At 43.3% G+C, this 21,181-nt stretch overlaps 1 protein-coding gene across 1 annotated transcript in view; it reads left to right on the plus strand.

Moving 5' to 3' along the window:
* LOC126203591 (uncharacterized) overlaps positions 1-21,181 on the plus strand; it is a 66,261-nt gene that overhangs the window by 39,403 nt on the left and 5,677 nt on the right. The window contains exon 5 of the mRNA XM_049937953.1: positions 19,764-19,884. Within this exon, the coding sequence (XP_049793910.1) occupies positions 19,764-19,884 (121 nt within the window). The remainder of the gene's footprint in view (positions 1-19,763; positions 19,885-21,181) is intronic.

The following is a 21,181-nucleotide window of genomic DNA, read 5'->3' on the forward strand; positions in this document are numbered from 1 at the left end:
GTGTATCCAAGAACCGTGGTATCTCCATGCAAAGCATGACATCATTTCGTCGATATTACTTCGAATGTACTCCACAATCTGAGGTTTCCTTCGTCAGAAAATGTCATATAAATGCGAATACTGCGGTAGTTGCACAATCACACATGAGAAAAACCACAAGGGAAATTTTGGGTGTTGCCCGTTCCACAACCTCACGTGCTACTGTCATCAGTTTCGCATAAAATAGCCTTGTTACTCTTAAGGTCAATTACTGAACCTGAAAGACGCATGTTAAGAGTGGTATTGTGTTCATGGAACAAGTTATAACAGACGGTAGGATTCGCGCATAGTACTACTAACTAGCGATATTCGGTGTAGGAGCATGAAATGTGCAATTCAAGATGATTTCATGCCTCGTTCTTAATGTATCGTCTGTACCTGTATTGCTCATTCTCTGTGGTCATGTGACTAGAGACAAATGCTTCGACCATTGGATAAGTACCAACAGTCTAAACTCATTCGGCATAGTTCCAGATGAAAACGATATCTTAAAAGCTGCCATCATTCAGAGGAGAGAACTCTGAAATTTTCCTGACGTAATACGTATTCAGCGACGTTGTGTGATGGTAGCCCTTACAGTTATATTTGAACAACCAGACAACCTTCTTCATGTCAGTTTCGTACTGGACTCTACACAAAAAGACTGGGAGGGGTTGGTTGCTATCGACAGAGGATAACACCACTGATGCTTGAGTGAATCTCAAATGGATGGGGGGCTGGAACCGGACAAAGGGCAGTCATGCAGCCAAGACCTACGTACATGCACCACATTATAATTTTCAGTACAGACTTAGCCACATGAACCAGCAGTTTCCAATGGAAAACACAGCTCAATATGGTTTCCCATTTGTCAGCTGAAATATTGTAGTAAGACGTCGCTGACATTACGCTGCCGTCTCGAAAATATGTCATGGAAAATTCTGTCGTACTAAACCACTGAGGATGTCAGACAGGGCCTCCGGCAAACTTTCAGATCCTGGACCTCATTTTTTTCCATAATACTCTTAACCAGTCTGATGCACCCCGCTACAAATTCCTGTACTTGTGCCAAGAAATTCATGTCAGCAGTTGTGCCCATCAATTATATGTTGAACATACTCCAATCTCTTTTTTCCCTACAAATCATACCATGTACAGTTCTCTGTTGTACTTAGAACTTATTCCTTGACGTCTTATCACATGTCTTATCATCTTCCCTTTCGTTACTTTTTCCAAATGTCCCTCTCGTTACTGATTCTTCTGAGAACCTCGTTTCTTACCTGTACGCGGCTTAGTGTAAGGATGGATTGTATTGATAACACAAGCTGCACGCAGTGGATCAAGAATTATATATTGATGCAAGTTTAGCGATGAAAACTTTATGAATATAGAGACAAAGTATCATTACAGTATGAGATTAATTAATTACTTGTTAGCATCGTCTGAATATCAGTGGCACATGTAGCGTACATGAGTTCTCTGGTAACGCACGGAATGACTTGATGCTACATAACACCGACGTCTAATCAACTGGATATGTCTCCTTTTCCAAGCAGATGCCTTCAATTTAGCCTAATCTGGATGGATCCGTGAGGGTTTTGGACGGCAGTTCTTTCCCCGCAAACAACTTCGCCTTAATTTACAGTAGTTGCGTGAACTGTGCAAAGACATCTGGTGCACATAGCTACAGAAACAAACAAAGGACTTGTTGAATCCTTCCACACATAATAGCTGTTGTATTGCGTCCAGAGGTGGACTTACACGCTATTAAGGAGGTGGTATCTGCCAAAGATACTGAGAGGCCATGCCTCTGACTCCACATTCTGTAATGATTCGTCCATGTTTAAAACTTTGGCGCCTTCACTTGGCTTCGCGTTTGTTTGTTTTTTTTTTCTTTATTCAATATCAATTCCCCATCGGGGCTGGCTGGCAGCAGCATATGCCCTGCTCTTCAGCCAAAAGACGATAATGATACAACAGAAAACATTTAAAATTACAAAGGAAAAAGATATGGTGGACAAAAATATAAGAAAGGAGGAACAAAATGGACGAGAACAGACAAAAATGGGGTAACTGTCATGGTGAAGTTCCACATCCGGGAGGGGGAGGTTCTGGAAAGTGCCTTGATTAAGGTGGTGGAGAGTGTGGAGGTGGGGAAAGGGCGGAATACAGCGACAGAGGTGCGGCTACGGGCGGGGGTGGAGAGGAAGGAGGAAACCAGGGGGTGGAGGGCCTTGTAAAAGTAAGTGAGTGCGAGATCCGGGCAATGCTGGCATAGGATAGGATGGATGAGGGATTTGTAGGTGTGGAGGTTGGTGGAAGGATGTAATCACCATATCCAGCAGACAAAATGAACTGGTCAAGGTGGGTTTGGAGGGTGCGTTGGGACCATTAAAGGGTAGGATAGAGAGCCAGGAAGGTGATGTCATCAGCATATTGGAGATAGTGGACAGTTGGGGGTAGCTAGGGCATATCAGCGGTGTACAGGAGATAAGGAGAGGGTAGAGGATGGAGGCCTGGGGGACGCCAGCTGTGGATGAAAGACACGGGGAGTTGGTGTTGTGGAAGTTGACATAGGAAGAATGGCATGAGAGGCAGGAAGCGGCCAGACAGACAAAATTGATAGGCAGGGCGTAGGTTTAGAGTTTAAAGAGGAGATCGGGATGCCATACATGGTCATAGGCATTTTGGAGGTCAAGTGAAACAAAAATGATGGATCAGTGGGAGTCAAGCTGGAGGGTTGGAAGCCACACTGGGTAAGGGGGAGGAAGTGGTGTTGATTAAGGTGCTGGTGGATACGACAGGAGAGGATGGATTCGAAGACCTTACTGAAGATGGAGGTGAGGCAGATAGGATGACAGGAAGAGATGACTAAAGGGGGTTTGTTGGCTTTGAGGAATAAGAGAAAGCAGGACAACCTTCCATAGGTCGGGGTAGAAGCCAGTAGAGAGGATGACGCTAAAGAGATGGGCAAGGACAGGAAGGAGAAGGGGCTTTCTGTAAGGTGGCAGTAGGTGACACAGTCGTGACCAGGGGCCGTGTAGCATTTGGACTGGAGGAAAAGTGTAATGTCTTGTGCTGTGTTTGGACTGTTGATGTCAGAGGGGGGCAACTGCCCCAAGTACTGGAGACTAGGAGCAAGTGGAGCGACCAAGCTATCGGCGAGTATCATGATGGTGGGGAAAAGAGAATAATCAAAATGTAGATCATCAGGGATGGAGAATACCTTGAAAAGGTGTGGGAAGCGGTCAGCCGTACTGAGGTTGTTGGGAAAGGGGTGGTCATTATGGGGAAGGGGGTAATGGGGTGCTGAATGGGAACCAGTAAGGCGATGGCAGCCAGACAGTACTTGGAGGAGTTGATAGGGCGGCGTTGAGCTACATCTGGCGCCAGTCCCAACGTTTCTTTGCTATATGTGTCGCTGTATTTGCCTTCTGAAAGAAGGGCGAGGTGTGGATGATGTCATCAGGATGGTGATAGGTAAGAGGGTCGCTTTCGACCTGGGTGGCGATGGATTCCCGGTAGGCATCCCAGTGGTCACAACATTAGTCATGGACGACCTTGGGAGGGGGTGCAGGGTTGGGAGCTGGAGGGGATGGTGAGTAGACGTCATGGTAAGAAGGACGGGGAGATGGTCACTAGCTGTGGGGTCAAGGATTTTGATGACAATACGCCCGAGGAGGTTGGCAGAGGCAATGACAACATTGGGGGTGGAGTCTTTCAGTACGGGTGTGCCAAGGAAGGGGAACAAGGTCACCTTCGATCGTTGAGAGGAACTGATGCCACTGTCGAAGTTTGGCAGTGGAGCAGCTACGGATGTTGATGTTGGTGGCTATCACTTCGGTGGGGGAGGTGTGGTCGATGTTGGAGATGAAGTCATAAAGAAGAGGAGCAGTGGAGTAAACATAGATGGTGGTGCAGGTAATGGTGAGGGAGAAGAAGAAGACGCTGAGAATAAGGTGTTCAGTGGGGTCATTGAGGAGGGGTGTGGCCAGATGGGGATATGTTTAAGGTTGTCAACTGCGACTCCACCTTGGTCTTGAGGATCAGGGGTATCAGTGCTGTGGAGGGTATAGAGAGAGGTGCAGATAGAATGGTGGGGCTGGAGAAAGGTTTAATTCAAGAGTAAGGTGCGACGTGGAGGTGGGCGAGGGTGTTCTTGAGTAGGTATTTGTTGGTGTGGAAGGAGCAGATTCCCTGGAAGAGGATGTAACACTCGTGCCGCGCCATGACGGGACGAGAGGGAACGGGGGGAGGGGGGGGAGAGGGAAGGGAAGAAGGTTAAACTAGGGTGTCGAGGGAGGTGAAGGTGGTGTGCTTATGAGAGTAAGTGGCAAAGGTGTTCAGTTGGAAGATGGAGTGGGTGACAAGGGAGATCTGTTGGAAGGTGTGGGGATGCTGAAAAGGATGAATGTTTTGGAGGACAATGATAAGGAATCAGATAATGTCCTCAGCCATGGGGGTGGACAGAGGGAATTGTTGGGGGCATGGGGGGTTCAACGGGATAGACAGGGACTGTAAGCTTGGGGAGGGCAGGAGAGGGTTTAGCTTTACACTTGTGGGAGTAGGTGCGATGGGGGCCATTGTCGGTATTACAGGAAGGAGGAGCAGTGTGGTTGGGCCTGTTTTTAAGAAAGTGGGAGGCCTTGTAATGGAAACAGGTGTAGGGACTTTTGCAGTTGGGGTTAGGTGATCATTGTACATGAGGCATCAGTGGCAGTGGTAGGATTGGGGAGCGAACTTGGAGGATTAAACAGGGTTGCGATGGTGGTAAATCATGGCACCCTGAGTGAGGAGATGGTGGACTCTGAAAAGACCTGCATGAGGAATTTGGGACCGGAAGCATTGTGTATAGGGTGGGCAGAGCAGATCTCCAACTCTGGGTGGGAGGTCAGTTCCACCAACATGACATCCTCCATGAACACTGGGCTGAGCTTGGAGATCACGGCTGTGTAGGTGGGTGGACGATGGGGATGCTGGAGCTGGTGGGGAGAGGAAGAGCAGAGGAAGTGAATCAGAGGTGTGTGGGGGCCAACCATAATGCATGGAAGATTATGGAGGGGGTGGGAGACTTGATGAGGACTGAGTCCCTGTGAGGAGTGAGCTGGGAGATGAGAGTACCAGGGAGATACTTTCGTATCTGCCTGATGAGGGTACAGGTGTCAAGGAACTTATGGTCTGGGGTTGACAGGACAGTGGTATGGAGAGTGGGGGCTGGAGTATGGGTGGCAGAAGGAGGGGTGGTGTGCATGGAGATGACAGGGGAGGGGGAGAAGGTGGTGACTTTTTGTGGGAAGTGGCGGGAGCGTAGTCAGCAATGACGCGTTTTTGGGGTTTTTGAAGACTGCAGGCTGGGAGGAGGGAAGAGGGACAAGGAGGATAGGGAGGTGGCTGGTGGCAGGTCTCGTTGGCGTGGTGGAGGTGCCAGGGGGCGCAGCTGGTTCAGTCGTGCCAATGGTAGCCAGGCATGCAGCAGATGATGAAGAGGCGGGGGTGGCAGCAGAGGTGGCAGCAGAGGCGTCCATGAGGGCGGGGGCAGGAGTGGGAGCTGCTGTGGTTGTGGAGGCTGGGAGAAGGATGTAGATGTAGTGATACATAGCAGGGGAGGAAATGGGGGAATAGGTGAGTGGAGGAAGGGGAGGCGAGGTGTGTGGAGGGAGGCCAGGGGCGGCGCTCCAAGAAGTGACAGTGGAAGAGAGGGAGAGGGAGGTGTACATGACAGTGGAGATGGAAAGACCCTTGATGAACGGACGGCTGCAGACAGAAAGCAGGCGGCGGCGGCAGCGGCGATGGACGAACAGCTCGTAGTGGTGGCGATGGACGGCGACGGACAGACGAACAACTGGCGGCGACGGCGATGGACGGCAGCGGCGACCGACGGACGAACAGACAACAGGTGATGGGGAGCACCGGGCGGCCTCGGCTGCGGCGAACTGGCAGGAAGGCAGTTAAGGGGACGAACGGACGACATCAGCGGTGGCGGCGGCGATTGCGGACGGACGACAATGACAGGCAGGCAGGCGAACAGACAGATGGACGGACGGATGGATGGACGAACTGACAGCAACAGCAACAGGCGCTTCGAAACAGTGGATTTCACCCTGAGGGTAGCCCAGGCTCTGGAATCTGACAGCTTCGAAGGATAGGATTCCACCCTCTAGATCCGTGGCTTCGCCTATTCATCCGTTACCCATAACTGACAGTAGCATACGAAGGCCCGACAAGCTTCGCCATTTACCAGATGCACATTCTCAGGCACCAGGAAATAATGATCACACCTTTGTTCGTTTGTCAATGGGTTTTCCTATCTGCAGTGCCATATCACCTGTAGAATTGATTTGCTGTTGTTCTCTTCTGCGATTCTCTATATCTCTTCTGCTGCGTCACTTATTTGCAATATCTGCAACCCACAGCGTCACCAGATGCGCTCAGATTCGCTATGGGTACAGCATTTATGATCATTAGACTATAAAATTCTGGCTTTTCTTTTCTGGACGTTCTGAAACATGTACTGGATGTCAGTAACACTTAAAGTCCATCTTTCATGTTAATCTTTGTTTGATGAAAAATATGTGCGCATGTAAAAGTGATGTAAGTGCAAGAATGAATGACCCCCATCCTAATTCCATAAGTTCTCTCAGATCTCCATCTCGCTTTCCTCTTCCGTTTACCTTTCACACAAGGATTCTTTACCGACTCATCAAATTCGCACGTATCCTCACACACACTGAACATCCGAGAACAACCTACACCATCTCCAAACTCGGCTCCAATATTCCATCAATTTTCTAATCCTCGTATGCTACCGTGACTTTACCAACATATTCCACCAACCATACACCTACAAATCATACCCATAATCTCCCAAAGGCTTGAATGATCTCCCCCTCCCATGTCATGAACTCAACCCCAACTTTTACCCATGCTACCAGCTCTAAGTCCACTCTACCCATTCCACATCATCAGGGCTCCATCCCCTCGTAATATTCCCTTACCACCATCTTTCCCCAACTGCCTTTCTTTAATTACCGCCCTTTCCCTTTCACCTCTTAGCCTCACCAAAACCCCCTTCCCACTCAAAACTCACCTTTGTCCCAACAGCCACTCCTACCCCATGCAGTGCACCAGTCCCCATCATCATATCACCATATTCCTACGCTCCTCACCTACGAAACCTTTCCCCTTCATCAACAGACTCGCTATCCCAGGACACGTCTTTCCAGTTTTAGTGCTTCTTTCAAACCTCAGTGATTCATCACGATGCTTTAAGTGTTTTAAACATGCTCTTATTCTATTTCGTTTTACCTTGTATTGTTACGAAGGCAACTAGTCATTTCTGTTGTATATATAAAAATTTCCGTTTCATTTTCAGCTTTATAAAGTTTTTAATTAATTGTAACTATCTCTTCTTCTTATTATTTGTCTTTTTTCCCATTTAGGTTTTGTTTTCATTTGGCTGAAGAATGGGTTCAATAAAGAAAAAAATTAAAAGAAAACAATGACTTACTTGGAAGAGTGATTCAGAGAACCGCCTGATTAAAAAAATATGTGTTTATTGATAAAAACCGACTGCAAAATACGAAGTCATAATATTTAATTCCTCCCCCCCCCCCCCGCCCCCCCATGAACCATGGACCTTGCTGTTAGTGGGGAGGCTTGCGTGCCTTAGTGATACAGATAGCCGTACCGTAATTGCACCCACAACGGACGGGTATCTGTTGAGAGAGCAGACAAACGTGTGGTTCCTGAAGAGGGGCAGCAGCCTTTTCAGTAGTTGCAAGGGCAACAGTCTGGATGATAGACTGATCTGGCCTTGTAACACTAACAAAAACGGCCTTGCTGTGCTGGTACTGCGAACGGCTGAAAGCAAGGGGAAACTACGGCCGTAATTTTTCCCGAAGGCATGCGGCTTTACTGTATGGTTAAATGATGATGCTCTTGGGTAAAATATTCCGGAGGTAAAATAGTCCCCCATTCGAAACTCCGGGCGGGGACTACTCAGGAGAATGTTGTTATCAGGAAAAAGAAAACTGGCGTTCTACGGATCGAAGCGTGGAATGTGAGATCCCTTAATCGGCAGGTACGTTAGAAAACTTAAAAAGGGATATGGATAGGTTAAAGTTATATATAGTGGGATTTAGTGAAGTTCGGTGGAAGGAGGAAATAGACTTCTGTTCAGGTGAATACAGGGTTATAAACACAAAATTAAATAGGGGTAATGCAGGAGTAGGTTTAATAATGAATAGGAAAATAGGAATGCGGGTAAGCTACTAAACTGTAAGACATTTCCAGGGGCAGATGTGGATTCTGACCACAATCTATTGGTTATGACCTGTAGATTAAAACTGAAGAAACTGCAAAAAGATGGGAATTTAAGGAGATGGGACCTGGATAAACTGACTAAGCCAGAGGTTGTACAGAGTTTCAGGGAGAGCATAAGGGAACAATTGACAGCAGTGGGGGAAAGAAGTACAGTAGAAGAAGAATGGGTAGCTCTGAGGGATGAAGTAGTGAAGGCAGCAGAGGATCAAGTAGGTAAAAAGATGATGGCTAGTAGAAATCCTTGGGTGACAGAAGAAATACTGAATTTAATTGATGAAAGGAGAAAATATAAAAATGCAGCAAATCAAGCAGGCAAAAAGGAATACCAACCTCTCAAAAATGAGATCGACAGGAAGTGCAAAATGGCTAAGCAGGGATGGCTAGAGGACAAATGTAAGGATGTAGAGGCTTATCTCACAAGGGGTAAGATAGATACAGCCTACAGGAAAATTAAAGACACCTTCAGAGATAAGGGAACCACTTGTATGAATTTCAAATGCTCAGATGGATACCCAGTTATAAGCAAAGAAGGGAAAGCAGAAAGGTGGAAGGAGTATATACAAGGACGATGTACTTGAGGACAATATTATGGAAATGGAAGAGGATGTAGATGAAGATGAAATGGGAGATATAATACTGCGTGACGAGTTTGACAGAGCACTGAAAGACCTAAGTCGAAACAAGGCCCTGGGAGTAGACAACATTCCATTAGAACTACTGACAGCTTTGGGAGAGCCAGTCTTGGCGAAACTCTACCATCTGTTGAGAAAGATGTATGAAACAGGAGAAATACCCTCAGACTTCAAGAAGAATATAATAATTCCAATCCCAAAGAAAGCAGGTGTTGACAAATGTCAAAATTACCGAACTATCAGTTTAATAAGTCACAGCTGCAAAATACTAACGCGAATTCTTTACAGACGAGTGGAAAAACTGGTAGCAGCCGACATCGGGGGAGATCAGTTTGGATTCCGTAGAAATGTTGGAACACGTGAGTCAATACTGGCCCTACGGCTTATCTTAGAAGCTAGATTAAGGAAAGGCAAACCTACATTTCTAGCATTTGTAGACTTAGAGGAAGCTTTTGACAATGTTGACTGGAATACTCTCTTTCAGATTCTGAAGGTGGCAGGGGTAAAATACAGGGAGCGAAAGACTATTTACAATTTGTACAGAAACCAGATGGCAGTTATAAGAGTTGAGGGACACGAAAGGGAAGCAGTGGTTGGGAAGGGAGTGAGACAGGGTTGTAGCCTCTCCCCGATGTTATTCAGTCTGTATATTGAGCAAGCAGTGAAGGAAACAAAAGAAAAATTTGTTGGTATTAAAATCCATGGAGAAGAAATAAGAACTTTGAAGTTCGCCGATGACATTGTAATTCTGTCAGAGACAGCAAAGGACTTGGAAGAGCAGTTGAATGGAATGGATAGTGTCTTGAAAGGAGGGTATAAGATGAACATCAACAAAATCAAAACGACGATAATGGAATGTAGTCGAAGTAAGTCGGGTGATGCTGCAGGAATTAGATTAGGAAATGAGACACTCAAAGTAGTAAAGGAATTTTGCTATTTGGGGAGCAAAATAACTGATGATGGTCGAAGTATAGAGGATATAAAATGTACACTGGCAATGGCAAGGAAAGCGTATCTGAAGAAGAGAACTTTATTAACATCGAGTATAGATTTAAGTGTCAGGAAGTCATTTCTGAAATCATTTGTATGGAGTGTAGCCATGTATGTAAGTGAAACATGGACGATAAATAGTTTGGACAAGAAGAGAATAGAAGTTTTTGAAATGTGGTGCTACAGAAGAATGCTGAAGATTAGATGGGTAGATCACATAACTAATGAGGAAGTGTTGAATAGGATTGAGGAGAAGTTTGGGGAACCACTTCACTAGAAGAAGGGATCAGTTTGTAGGACATGTGTTGAGGCATCAAGATATCACCAATTTACTATTGGAGGGCAGCGTGGAGGGTAAAAATCATAGAGGGAGACCAAGAAATGAATACACTAAGCAGATTCAGAAGGATGTAGGTTGCAGTAGGTACTGGGAGATGAAGATGCTTGCACAGGATACAGTAGCATGGAGAGCTGCATCAAACCAGTCTCAGGACTGAAGACCACAACAACAAGTATTTAATTGTTTTATTACAAATCCTCTATGTGTCCGCCAGCAGCAGTAAAGATAACATCTATAAGACAAATAATAATGAGCAAATAGGGAGCATTACAAATGGGACACGGATTAGAGACCACAAAGTCGTTGCAGGAGGACTGAATACCGTAACATCCAAATAGAGGAAAATTAAACGCAAAATATATCTATTAAGAAAACAGATAAAAATTCACTTGGTATTCTTAAGGGATAACCTCCATTCCTTAAAACCTGCTTATTTATGCTTAGATGAAAGCAAAATCCCCAAGATTGTCAAAGTTCTACGAAAGCTCGAACTTAAGAGCTAACTTAAATGCGTGATGCATTTTAGTGCGAGATGCTTTTAATTGCCTCTACAATGAAACTCTCTCTCGAAATTTGACATAAAAGCCAAAGAAATTCTGGGTAGTGTGTAACGCAAAGAGCGGAAGTACACAGTCAACGCCACAACTGCACGATAGCAATATTAATGTTACTGATGTCACTAGAGCAGACTTCTTAAACAAGTATCTCTAGAATTCCTTCACCAAAGAAAACGACGTAAATAATCCATAATTCGAAACATCTGACCACGTGAATCATTTAGACGTAGATACCCTCGAGGCCTTGTATATAGATTGTATACCAATTAGGATCCTTTAAGAGTATGCTGATACAGTAGCTTCTTCCCAAGCCGTCATATGCTACTTATCGCTAGTAAAAGATCTGTGTCTAAGGACTGGACAGTAGCACGGGTCACATGAACACTCAAGAAAGAATATGGGTCTAATGCGCTGAATTACAGACCTTTATCACTATGATTTGTAGTAGTATTTACGAGGATATAATGCGTTCGAAAATTACGAATTATCTCGAAGAAAACGATTTATTGGCAAATATCCAGTAGGGATTAAAAAAAATATTTTTTGTGAAATGCAACCAGTTTTTTTTTATTTTCGCGAAATAATGAGTGATGTTGACAGGCAATATCTAATTGATTCCATATTTTTAGGTACCCAGAAGGCTTTTGACACTCACAAGCAACTTCTAATCAAACTGCTTGCCTACGGGGTATTGTCTAAGTTGTGAGACTGGTTTCGTGATTCGCTGTCAGAAAGGTCATACTTTGGAGCAAGTGACGGAAAGTCATCGAGTAAGACGTAAAAAAAAACAGTAATAATATCTGGCGTTCCCGAATGCAGTGTTGTAGATCATCTGCTGTTCGTGATCTATATAAACGATTTAGCAAACAACCTAAGTAGTCATCTTAGATAGTGTGAAAATGATGCTGTAATTTATCGTAAAGTCATGAGATAACGTCAGCCAACAGAAAAATTATTTGGACAAGGTATTTGCATAGTGCGAAAATTGTCAGTTGACTCTAAATAACGAAAAGTGTGAAGTAATTCCGCTGAATTTTGATTACAGTATAAATAACACAAATCTGAAGGCTGTGAATTGAAGTATGTATGAAGAGATTACAATTCCGTATAACGTAAATTGGAACGATCATGTAGATAATTTTGTGGGAAAGCGAACCACAGACTGATATTTGTTTGCAGAACACTTAGTATATTTAACAGATCTGATAAACAGACTGCTGACACTAGTCTCTTCTGAAGTACTGCTGCGTGGTACGGAGTCCGTGCCAGACAGGACTGACAGAGAGTATCGAGAAGTTTCTAAGAAGAGCAGCTCTTATTGTATTATCGTAAACAGGGGAGAGAGTGTCACGGATATGATATGTGAATTAGGGTGGCAGTTATTAATACGAAGCATTCTGTAGTAGTCGACCGAAACAGACGCAGCAACAGGGCAGTAACTGCTTTTGTGACATTTACGAGCTCGTAACCAGGAGCGAATTTTGTTATAGCATCTTTGTGCTTCAATAGTTTAGTTTCTTGTGTTTCTACGTGTAAATTTAATATCTCCAGGCACAGTCCTCGCGTTTTCGTTTGCGTCGGAAAGCAAACCGTTTTTGTGACATATTAAAAGTTACTAATCAGGGGCAAATTATTTAGTTTCACCTGAGTGCTTCGGTAGTTAGGTTTTTGAATATCTGCGTGTTACTAGACACAGTTCCTGCGTTTTAGACAGGGTCTACAGCACAGTTGCGCAGCAGGTGCCGATAGTCCGTTTATATGCATAGGTTAGTTTTCCACAGCGTTTAGTATGGACAGGGACATCAATTCTTCTGTGCGGATGCGAGCCGAGTTGGTGACACTTCAATCTCAGCTTCAGGCTCTGATTGCTTCGGTTACACAGCTTGAGGCTGCAGTGGATGGGCACCACTATTGTGGGCCGGCCGTGGGGATCCAACGGACAATGTGCACTCCATGTGCATACCGGGTGGAATTCTAGATGCGGAAAGGATCCTCCCGGATGCCACGACAAGCACAGGGTGTAGCCAACTGCAGGTGGTCGCTCACATCGGTAGCAATGATGTGTGTCACTTTGGATCAGCAGAGATTCTCTCTGGTTTCGAGCGGCTAACAGCTGTGGTACAGGCTGCCAGTCTTACTTGCAAGATGAAAGCAGACCTGACCATGTGAAGCATAGTCGACAGGACTGATTGCGGACCTCTGGTACAGAGCCGAGTGGAGGGTCTGAATCAAAGGCTCAGACGGTTCTGCGACAGTGTAGGATGCAGATTCCTCGACTTGCGCCAAAGGTTGGGTTTCAGATTCCGCTGAATAGGTCAGGTGTCCACTAAACGCAGGAGGCAGCGACACAGGTAGCAGGGACTGTGTGGCCTGGACTGGGCGGGTTTTTAGGTTGGAGGGTCTTGGGAAAATACAAGAAGGGCTTGTCACAAAGGGTGCAGGACGATTACAGGAAGATCGTAGACACAGGAACCGTTGGTGGCGGCCGCCGTGGCCGAGCGTTTCCAGGCGCTTCAGTCTGGAAACGCGCGACCGCTACGGTCGCAGGTTCGAATCCTGCCTCGGGCATGGATGTGTGTGATGTCTTTAGGTTGGTTACGTTTAGGTATTTTTAAATTCTAGGGGACTGATGACCTCAGATGTTACGTCCCATAGTGCGCAGACCCATTTGAACCATTTTTTAACCATTGGTATAACAGTTGTAAATTGTAGCAGTGTTGGGAAAGTACCAGAGCTCCAAGCGCTAATAGAAAACACTGATGCTCAAATCGTTATAGGCACTGAAAGCTGGTTGAAGCCTGATAAAAGATCAGCCGAAACTTTTGCGAAGAACCTAACGGTGTTCCAAAAGGATAGGCTAAACACTGTTGGCGGTGGCGTGTTTGTTGCTGTCAGAAGTAGTTTAATTGTCGCGAAATTGAAGTAGATACTTCCTGTGAGTTAGATTGGGCAGAGGTCATTGTTGGCAACCGGAATAAAATAATAACCGGATCCTTTTACCGACCTCCCAATTCAGGTAGTACAGCTGCTGAAAGGTTCAAAGAAATCTTGAGTTTGATTTTAAACACGTACCTGATTCATATGATAATACTTGGTTGTGACTTTAATTTACTCTTTATATGTTGCGAAAATACATGTTTCATTCCGGAGGTACGCATAAAATATCATCCGAAATTGTTCTAAATGCATTCTCTGAAAATTATTTCGAGCATTTAGTTCATGAGCCCACGCGAATAGTAAACGGTTGTGGAAACACACTCGACCTCTTAGCAACAAATAATCCTGCGTTAATAACGAGCATCAAAACGGATACAGGAATTAGTGAACACAGCGTTGTCGTAGCGAGATTGAATATTGTAATACCCTAATCCTCCAAAAATAGGCGAAAAATATACCTATTCAAAAAAGTAGATAAAAATTAACTAGACCCCTTCCTGAGAGACAATCTCCAGTCATTCCAAATTAATAATACAAGTGTAGACCAGATGTGGCTTGAATTCAAACAAATAGTATCGGCAGCGATTGAGCGATTTATACCAAATAAATTAACAAACGACGGAGCTGATCATCGTTGGTACACAAAACGGGTTAGAACAATGTTGCAGAAACATCGAGAAAAACATCCCAAATTTAAACAGACGGAGAATCCCCTACATTGCCGATCTTTTACAGATGCTCGAAATTTAGGACGGACTACAATGTGAGACGCTTATAACAGTTTCCACAACGAAACTTTGTCTCAAAACCTGGGAGAAAATCCAATGAGATTCTGGTCGTATGTGAAGTATCTTAGCGGCATGAAACATTCAATGCTTTCTCTGCGCGATAGCAATAGAGATACTATCAAAGACACTACTGCCAAGGCAAAGTTACTAAAAACAGCCTTCCGAAATGCCTTCACAAAAGATGACGAAGTAAATATTCCAGAATTCGAATCGACAACAGCTGCCAACATAAGTAACGTAGAAGTAAATATCCTCGGAGTAGTGAAGCAGCATAGATCACTTAATAAAATCAAGTCTTCATGTTCAAACTGTATACCAGTTAGGATCCTGTCGGAGTGTGCTGATGTATTAGCTCCATACTTAACAATTATACACAACCGTTCGCTCGACGAAAGATCCGTACCCAAAGACTGGGAAGTTTGCACAGGTCACACCAATATTCAAGAAAGGTAGTTGGAGTAATCCACTTAATTACAGGCCTATATCGTTAACGTCGATATGCAGCAGGATTCTGGAACATATATTGTGTTCAAACATTATGAATTATCTGGAATAAAATTGTCTATTGTCACACAGTCAACATGGGTTTAGAAGTCTTCGTTCCTGTGAAACACAACTAGCTCTTTATTCACATTAAGTGTTGAGTGCTTTTGACAAGGGATTACAGTTCTATTCCGTATTTCTGGATTTTCGGAAGGCTTTTGACAGTGTACCACACAAGCGGCTTGTAGTGAAATTGCGTGCTTATGGAATATCGTCTCAGTTATGTAACTGGATTTGTGATTTCCTGTCAGAGAAATCACAGTTCGTAGTAACTGACGGAAAGTCATCGAGTAAAACAGAAGTGATTTCTGGCGTTCCCAAGGTAGTGTAATATATCTATATAAACGATTTGGGAGATAATCTGAGCAGCCGTCTTCAGTTGTTTGCAGATGAAGCTGTCGTTTATCGACTAATAAGTGGCTCTGAGCACTATGGGACTTAACATCTGATGCCATCAGTCCCCTAGAACTTAGAACTACTTAAACATAACTGACCTAAGGACATCACACACATCCATGCCCGAGGCAGAATTCGAACCTGCGACCGTAATAGTCACGCGGTTTCGGACTGAAGCGCCTAGAACCACTCGGCCACCACGGTCGGCTATTGACTAATAAAGTTATCAGAAGATCAAAACAAACTGAAGAACGATTTAGAAAAGATATCTGAACGGTGCGAAATTAGCAGTTGACAATAAATAACGAAAAATGTGAGGTCATCCACCTGCTAAAAGGAATTCTTTAAACTTCGGTTACACGATGAATCAGTGTAATCTAAAAGCCGTAAATTCAACTAAATATCTAGGTATTACAATTACGAACAGCTTAAATTGGAAGGGAAACATAGAAAACGTTGTGGAGAAGGCTAACCAAAGTCTACTTTCTATTGGCAGGACACTTAGAAAATGTAACAGACCTACTACACGGCCGAAAAACCCTGGACGGGATCTCTCGGTAAATAATGCCATAGGATCATTTTGTTTCACTGAGTAATTGTTGTACCTTGCTGTGACAGTGTGGTGGAATTCAGTCCTCCTGGAATATGAAGATAAAGTCAACAAACAGCGCCCTGCTCGCATGGTAAGAATATGAAAGTTTGCAGCATTCGATGGTATCTCTTTCCAGTTACCACATTTACGTCATATACATAGGCACCATAAACTTTTCCTTAAGAAATTAGAAAAAAGTCATTCACTTTAGGCGAGTCTGTTTCAGGCTCAACAACTGTACGAGGATTCTGAAGCTTCCTCACGGGGACATCGTGTCTGTTCGCTTTAGCGCTAACGTGAAATATAGCTTAATTACTAAGAACTAATTTCTACTAGCCCTTCTGGCAGAACATTGTTGAAGTCAGGTCTATTACTTTTAGAAATAGCCCAGAGAGCTTATTCTACTTGCAGTCTGTGGTGTTAATAGATCAAATGTCATCATAGCACTCACCGAACTGTTATACGAGGTACTGCAAGTTCTGTGGACGCCGCACAAACGTTTGCCGACTTCTTTCGACCGTTTCATCAGGAGTGAAGGGTCGATGTGGGCTCTTGTTTAAACATCATTTCTCTTTAGGCAGAGGATATAAACGAAGAATGTTTTTGGGTTAGGGCGGATAAACTCAGTCTTGCAAACTATAATACACAAAACGCCCCCTGTTGAATGGGCGCATTATTACTTCAGATTCACTGAGAACACTCATATTCCGCCTTGCAGCAGCTATTCTCTAAGACTCTAATAGGCACATTCAATCAACGAAAACCCTTGTCCGCGACGTATACTGCTTGGTAATTATTACACTCCAACATCATGACATTCTTTAATATGCAGCCGATATATTTCTTCTCGAGTCTTATAAGAACGTCGCTTATGTGCGGAGCGTTGATTTTCGTAAACGTTTTTTAAGTTTTGAGTAACTAAACTTATACCGATTTAAATCTTTCTCTTACCTTTCTAAGGGGCACAAACCATTCATAGGTAGACAGATTCGGACAGCAGCGCGACTGCGAAAGCATTATTATCCTCCTTTGAGTCAAAGTCTGCCTGATGCACAAGATTGTTTGACGAGGTGGATACACGCGCTGGAGAAGCAACTCTGGTCACCACGACATCACCACCTGGTTTACATTTTTCTGGTGATGAAGTCGTCTTCCACCGACCCGGTTGTTGATGTCTGGGTCACGTCTAATGAAAACAATGTGATGGTTTAATGCTCTGCAAAATTATGACAAACATGTACTAACGTATACAAAAACCTTCACTATTGTCCAGCTTTTCTACACATCTTCGACTTGTACACAGTATGAAGTCAGCTTAACATCGCATCACTACTGATTACTCACTTACAAGACAGGAGTCTTAGACTCCCCCAAATCGATTTTTCCATATAATGGATTCTCAGATTTTCCTACAACGCATTATCCCTGTAATGCATTGCGAAATGCAAATTTTCTATTGATATGAAGTTCGAAACATAGTTAATGCAAATTACATTTCACAGAACCTAACCGGGACAGAGAAATAGTCACTCAATAGCCAGCAGATGGTAAGTTCATAGGTGTTATATGAAAAGTAACCACGTATATCTTATGAAATTTATTTTTAAAATTACAACTAGAATAACCAGGCACAAAGTTAAGCACGATGAAAGTTTCTTACTTGGCGCGTTTGGTAATTGTGATTCGCGTATGAGACTAGATAGCCGCACAAATTGATGGTTAATTACTTCAAATAAATAAATAAAATAAAAAAACTGGGCAAGAGGGGAAAGGACTCGCCCTCATACCAACTTAGTTTCCCCGGGAATCGAGAATCTCCCAGATATCTGCCTTTCATTGATATCGAAAATTGCAAGATACTAGTCCCGTGAATTCCAAGACATAAAATTTATGTATTTATTGTTAATTTCGGAACCGCTATTGTAATTTTTCATTTATTTGATCAACTTTCGTGTTGTATTAACATACTATTCTAATTAGAAATTGCAGATGCATGAATTCGTCTGTTCTGGTCGATCATTAGTAAAATTCGACGCTAGTTGGTAATGAAATTGTTTTCACTGCGGCAGGGGACATCACGTTATCGTAGCTCTGCCTATAAACACGAAACACATGTAAATTAAACACACACACACCATCCTCGTTAATCACTCTACCTATCTCTGAAAAACAGGTCGAAATCCCTACACTAGTTCCTGAGATTTCTGACGGTTTACGAATGCAATGTAAGTTTCTGAAGGAAAAAAGTATATCTGAAATATCTTTACAAATGAAGAGTTTTCGGATTTTAACGTTTACTTGAATCATGAAACCTTGCTTTTTGCCAAATTTCATGATTCTATATAACCTACATGTTTTGATGAGAGGGCTTGAGAGAAGAGAAAAGAGCCCTTTCTTTTGGAGCATTGACTTACAAGCTTAAAAGCTTAACGAAGTCAAGGGAGCGTACAGCTTAGGGAGTGATACAAATTTTATGTTAATGTCTTCATCCGTAGCTGAGAAAAAAGGAACTTAACAGTCAGAAAGACAGATATACATATGGTGAACAAAATGATAATATAAGATTCCCTTATTATCAATTGAGATACGGATTTGCTCACGACAAAAGTACGCTTGTTACCAGTTAGGTACTCATTACCAACGCGTTTCAAAATACAAAACCACGATATTGAGAATATTTGGGTAACCCTGTGTTAAAGTATTTCCAATAAGTTTGGGATAAAAGACATTGGTTATTCACCGCTAAGGAGAGAATACTTCCCGCGTAGTTCTCGCATAGGGCCTCAGGACGACTAGCGCTATAGCTTCATGAAACTGACAGAGATTATCTGAAGTGCCGGTGGGGTTTCACCAGTAATTTGGTTGAGTTGACGGTTCCTTCAACGGAAACGGTTACATCGATCTGCTAGAAAAGTTTTCCTTTATCTTGACCTGTCGGATAACGGAACCATTTGGTAACGTCGAGCTAAAACTGTATCTTGATTGTGTGAGGAACGGTGCATCTGCAGTCACACATCTTGTGCAAGACGTTTTAACAAGACTTTTTGTGTCCAGTATCTGCTGCCGGGATCTCTGCCTGACCATGATGTAATCTAACTGAAAGCTTCTCTTAGAACATGGCATTTTCCAAGAAAAATCTTCTCCTCTTGTGACTCTTGAAGATATTCTTTGCTGTAACCAGCTGAAATTTGTTAGAGAAGTCAGTTAGTCTTTCTCCTCTTCTATTCCTTGTCCCAAGTCCATAGTCCCAAGTAACCTTTTCTTCAACTCCTTCTCCTACAATTGCATTGCAGTCCCGCATGACTATTAGATTTTTATCTCCCTTCACATACTGTACTACCCTTCCAATATCCTCATATACTTTTTTTCTCCCTTCATTTTCCACATGGAAACTAAAGGGAATCATTCTTGGTAGTGTTACGTACTGTCAGAGAGAACGTGGCTACATTTCGTTCATCTAAGCTCTTTCAAACATTGTGGTAACAAAAGGGAGATCTGAGTCTCTTTTTTATTTTTTTATTTTTTTTTTGAAATAATTCCTGCTACTGTTTAATATCGATTAATAATGTGGGTCTCTAACTGTTCATTACTATTCATTTATACCTTCTGCATAATCTTATGTTGCCATGCAATCAACCTTTGTTACAGATTACGTCGGAAGGGGTCCTAAACGTGGACCATATGTTCAAACAAGCAGACAAGTTCCTAAAGGATAGAGGACAGTCGAAGACAACCTTGAGAGAGGAAATTGAAGAATGCGCAAAGAAAAGTGAGTTCCTGTTAAATAATTGTATCATCCCGGAGCAACTATCAAACGTGAATCCAACGGTAGATTACAACAGTGTTTGTTAGGTATTACGATTTTTTGTATGCATGACACGGTTTTGGCAATATTATTCTCGCATCTAGCATCTCTAAAAACAAATATTTTGGCTCATCACAATACAACAAAATTCCGGAATCATTAAAAAAGGCACAAAAATGTATTGCTTTCTCACAGTCTCGGTACTTTTATTTTATAAGCAGCCTTCTACCAGACGTAAATGACATATTTGTCTCATTTGCTGCGTATTTTAATGTTACCAAGAAAGGGGCTGCGGGGTGGCGACACATTAAGCCACGCGGAGTAGCCGTGCGGTTAGGGGAGTCACGTCACACTGACTGCGCGGTCCCTCTCGCCAGAGGTTCGAGTCCTCCCTCGGGCATGGGTGTCTATGTTGTTCTTAGCATACGTTAGTTTAAGTTAAAGTAGTGTGTAAGTCTAGGGACCGATGACCTCAGAAGTTTGGTCATTTAAGAATTCACACACATGTATTAAAAGCACTGAGTTCAGTCTCTTGCTGTTCCGTATCGTTTACGCTTGCCAGAAGGAATAATATTATTCTTTTCTTTGTTGTACGTTGCTATGCTATTTCTTGTTATTTGTATTGTGACTGGTGTGATGCGGCTCGCCAAGAATTCCTATCCTGCAGAAAACTGTTCATCTCAGAGTAGCACTTGCATCATGCGTCCGCAATGTCATGTTCGGTTTGTTTCAAACTCTGTCTTCCTCTCATACGCTTTACCCTCTACATCTCCCTCAAGTATCAAGGAACTAATTAACTGATGTCTTTAACACATACACTATTATCATGTTACTTCTTCTTTCAGTCTTTTCCACATGTTTCCCATCTCGCCGATTGTCAAGACAACCTTCTCTTTTCTTATCTTATCCGCCCACTTAATGTTTAACATCCTTCCACTATCTTTTTGCCCTGTGTCTTTACATTCTTCATCATATTAAGATAGATGTTCGATGACAATAGAGCTCTTTAGGCAGAGATATCCCGTTTGCGTTTGCCAGTACGCCTCTTATCTGCTCCCTGCTTCGTCCAACACGTGGTAATTTCCTTTAGACGTATCGAAATTCCTACAATGTTGATTACGGTTTTCACTAGTTTCACTTCTGCTGCTCATCATTAATGTAGCCATGCGTCTACTTCCATATTCTGTTCTCAGTACTACTTCCATATTCTGTTCTCAGTACACTAACTATTACTTTCAATATATTGTCTAATACTTCCTCA

This window comes from Schistocerca nitens, chromosome 9, assembly GCF_023898315.1.
Source record: "Schistocerca nitens isolate TAMUIC-IGC-003100 chromosome 9, iqSchNite1.1, whole genome shotgun sequence".
In the NCBI taxonomy this organism is placed as follows: Eukaryota; Metazoa; Arthropoda; class Insecta; order Orthoptera; family Acrididae; genus Schistocerca; species Schistocerca nitens.